General features: G+C 38.5%; 1 protein-coding gene across 2 annotated transcripts; it reads right to left on the bottom strand.

Annotated features, from left to right (window-relative positions):
• Positions 1–260: 260 nt before the first annotated feature.
• LOC109244487 (FAD-dependent urate hydroxylase-like) lies at positions 261–2594 on the bottom strand. 2 transcript variants are annotated; one of them, XM_019411586.1, is made up of 6 exons: positions 2453–2594; positions 2197–2343; positions 1777–1827; positions 1526–1697; positions 1194–1419; positions 261–1091 (listed from the first exon to the last, which is right to left on the bottom strand). In XM_019411586.1, the coding sequence occupies exons 1-6, from the start codon at positions 2542–2544 to the stop codon at positions 586–588; spliced, it is 1194 nt and encodes a 397-aa protein (XP_019267131.1). In that variant the 5' UTR covers positions 2545–2594; the 3' UTR covers positions 261–585. The 2 variants fall into 2 exon arrangements, with proteins under 2 accessions (XP_019267131.1, XP_019267132.1); XM_019411587.1 differs by having other exon boundaries at positions 2227–2343.
• Between the last annotated feature and the right edge of the window lie 547 nt (positions 2595–3141).

The raw sequence follows: 3141 nt of genomic DNA, 5'->3' as shown, positions 1-3141 counted from the left end.
CACATTAGTAGCTGAAAAGATTGGGAGTCTACATATAAGGTGTAGGGATCTCTTAATAGTGTGAGGCCTTTTGGGGAAAACCGTGTGGGCTTGACCCAAAGCGGACAATATCACACTATGTTAAGAGTGTCTTTGGGCTAGTTTAGCCCAACAATTGTTGTGCCAGACTCAGTTCTCTTGATGCTGAATAATGTTAACCAGCCCTACAACTGTTTTGCATCATCATATTTGTGGAGATGTAATTTTAAAAGAATTGGAAAAGAGGAGAAACTTTTGAATTATAATTACAAAACACATGATGTTTATTTTTACATTAACAAATGATTATGGATATAAGGATACATACAGTGGCAGAGCCACATTGAAGCAAGGAGTGTCAAGCAACACTCCTTCGCCGGAAAATTACTCTATTTTGCTAGATAATTTTTTTTATTTTATGTATATTTACTATATGTTGATTCCCCTTGACTGTTCGATGTATCTAATTATTTATATTTTGACATTTTGATAAAAATTCTGGATCCGCCACTGGATACATATTAATAGATCCTGGATGTGGTGAAGTAATTAATGAGATTTTGGCATTCAAAGGTGACCACAGTCATATTCCACATGAGCATATGGGTTTTTGAAGAAAAGGGCCATCGCAGCTGTGACAATAAATTTTGTCAGCATTGGTCTATCCTCAATAAGAAGGGCAGTAAGATAAGCTTGTGTTGCCAGTTTTACCACCCTCATTCTCCTCTCTTTTATATACTGATCTAGTGCCTCTCCAACTTTTTCATGATCAAAACCTCCCTTTAATGTCTTTACCAAGTTTCTTGCTAAAACCACTGCATCTTCTATTCCAGCTGAACCTCCCTGGCCAAGAAATGGACCCATTACATGCATTGCATCTCCAGCAACCGTCACTGTCTTTTCGCGAAAATTTCCAAGCATCAAGTCCCATGGTTCGTGATATCTCAAGTGAAAGAAAGATAGAGAATCCAGGTCACACCCCTCTATTATTTCTTGTACATGTTTTGGATGATCACTTGTTGCCTCCAGGGCTGTTTGTTTGATAAGCTCTGGATCTTGTGGAAATTTGGTATCTGAATGTGCGCATTGTAAACATTGAGTTAAGAATCAAACAGATCATATAGAGAAGAAGAGAGATGGATATATGAGGTATACAAATACGTAGAAAGAAGTACCTGTTCCGTGATGGAGATTAATAAACCAATGGACCAACTTATCGGTAATTGGTAATATTCCAAATTTAGTCTGACCACTAATGAGGCGGACAAATTCGAGAGGAAATGAGTGACCATTTGGATAAGTCGTTAAACCCCTAATTGCAGCGACGCGAAAGGTTTTGGTAGGCTTTACCCCAAGGAAACTTGACACTACTGACCTCGATCCGTCACACCCGATCAAAATCTGCAATAGTCATTCAAACATAATGAAATCATCAACTATATATTGCCCACTAACAACAAATGTCAAAGAAATATGAACTAAAGGAAAGAAAAAATAACAAAAGTACCTGGGAACCAATACGCTGTCCATTAGAAAGTAGAATATATGGTAATGAAGTGAGAGGATCCATTTCCACTGACACAATTTCACATCCAAAACGTAAAGTCTTCGGAGGCAAAGCATCAGCAAATGTTTCGACTATATCGCTCCTTTTCAGACAGCGAACCTCCCCGATGTTCCTTTTCATACAATGATAAATACTTATTTCATGCTCTTTTATGTGCAGAAAAAGGAGAGTAAGATCTCAGTTTTACTTACTTGTTTGGTGTGTATTGTTCTCTGCCCTTGTCGATCCATGCCATTCGATTCCTGTTTAAAAGTGATGAGATATACTACATAAAGTTAACAAGAGTACAACGAGTTGCAACTACATCAAATGTACAGTAACAATGTTCTAGCAACTTCTGTCGGAAAATACTGACCAACTTTGGTCAGTTTTTTCGGCATATTTGTTCTTTGGAATTTAATTGACCGACCGAAATCGGTCGGAAAATACAGATCAAAGTCGGTCGGTTAGCTTTACCGATGTTACGATTACAGACCATCACGAATCGGTCGAATTTTACCAATTACCGATTTGATTTGTCAGTCGATTTTCCCAGTTTTTTTTAGTAGTGAATGTATCTATAACCAAATGGGGGTAACGGGCCATTAGGAAAGGAGAAACAAAAGGATCACCCTTCAAGACGAAGAGCAGTAGATCTTAGCTGAGAACCGACACCAAGCTGATCAAGTGCCCTCCATCCATTAGGCAATACACCTATAGCTGCTCCTGCTGCTCTTAACGTTTCTGATTTCTCTAACACCACACTCTTTATCCCTTTCCTGGAATTGATTTATACATATTCTTCTTCAGTAAACTACATATGACTTACCTAAAACATAACTTGTCCATACATTGGAAGAAGAAAAAGTAGAGAAAAAATTAACGTACTTGTGCAAAGCAAGGGCTGTAGCAAGGCCGCAAAGGCCACCACCCACTATGACTATCTCGTGCATTTCTTCTTTACAAGCAGCTGATTCCATCTTCTCCCTCTCTCCCTCTCTCACGATATCGATATGACTTTGTCACTTTTGGATATGAAGTGATTGATTGGATCTATATATATAATAGAAGGAGTCCGGAACCGAAATGTTGTCTTTTTGGACTCAAAATACTTTTTTAGGTGGAAAAAAAGTTAAAATATCATGGTATAGCCAGTTTTCACACTGGTCAATGAAAAATAGCCAGCGTTTATCAAGTCAATGAAAAATAGCTACTATTTTGCTGCAACAGGGACCGGTCCAGTATAATATACGGGAGTTTTGGTGCATTTGTGTACGAACTCCAGCATATTATGCTGGACCGGTATACTTTGCTAACTCCTGTAAAATTTGCGGGAGACTGGAGCACCAGTGCTCCAAACTCCAGTATATTATACTGGACAATTATACTTGCTGGAACTCCCGTAAAATTTGCGGGAGTTCCAACATAATTATACTTGAACTCCCGTAAAATTTGCGGGAGTTCCAGCATAGTTATCCTGGAACTCCTGTAAAATTTACGGGAGTTCATGCATACTTATGCTGGAACTCCCGTAAAATTTGCGGGCGTATTTTTCCGGATTTTGAACAGTGTTTTTG

The sequence above is a fragment of the Nicotiana attenuata genome, unplaced genomic scaffold (assembly GCF_001879085.1).
Source record: "Nicotiana attenuata strain UT unplaced genomic scaffold, NIATTr2, whole genome shotgun sequence".
NCBI lineage: Eukaryota > Viridiplantae > Streptophyta > Magnoliopsida > Solanales > Solanaceae > Nicotiana > Nicotiana attenuata.
Note: the sequence above shows the minus strand (reverse complement) of the source record. Positions and strands in the feature narration are given on the sequence as shown.

What these genes read in the sequence shown, in the direction of transcription:
- LOC109244487 (XM_019411586.1), bottom strand. Translation starts at nt 2,544, where the DNA reads ATGGAATCAGCTGCTTGTAAAGAAGAAATGCACGAGATAGTCATAGTG. An exon ending in ACAGCCCTTGCTTTGCACAA is followed by an intron (nt 2,344 to 2,452) that starts GTACGTTAATTT and finishes AATCAATTCCAG; the next exon opens with GAAAGGGATAAAGAGTGTGG. An exon ending in ACTGCTCTTCGTCTTGAAGG is followed by an intron (nt 1,828 to 2,196) that starts GTGATCCTTTTG and finishes ACTTTTAAACAG; the next exon opens with GAATCGAATGGCATGGATCG.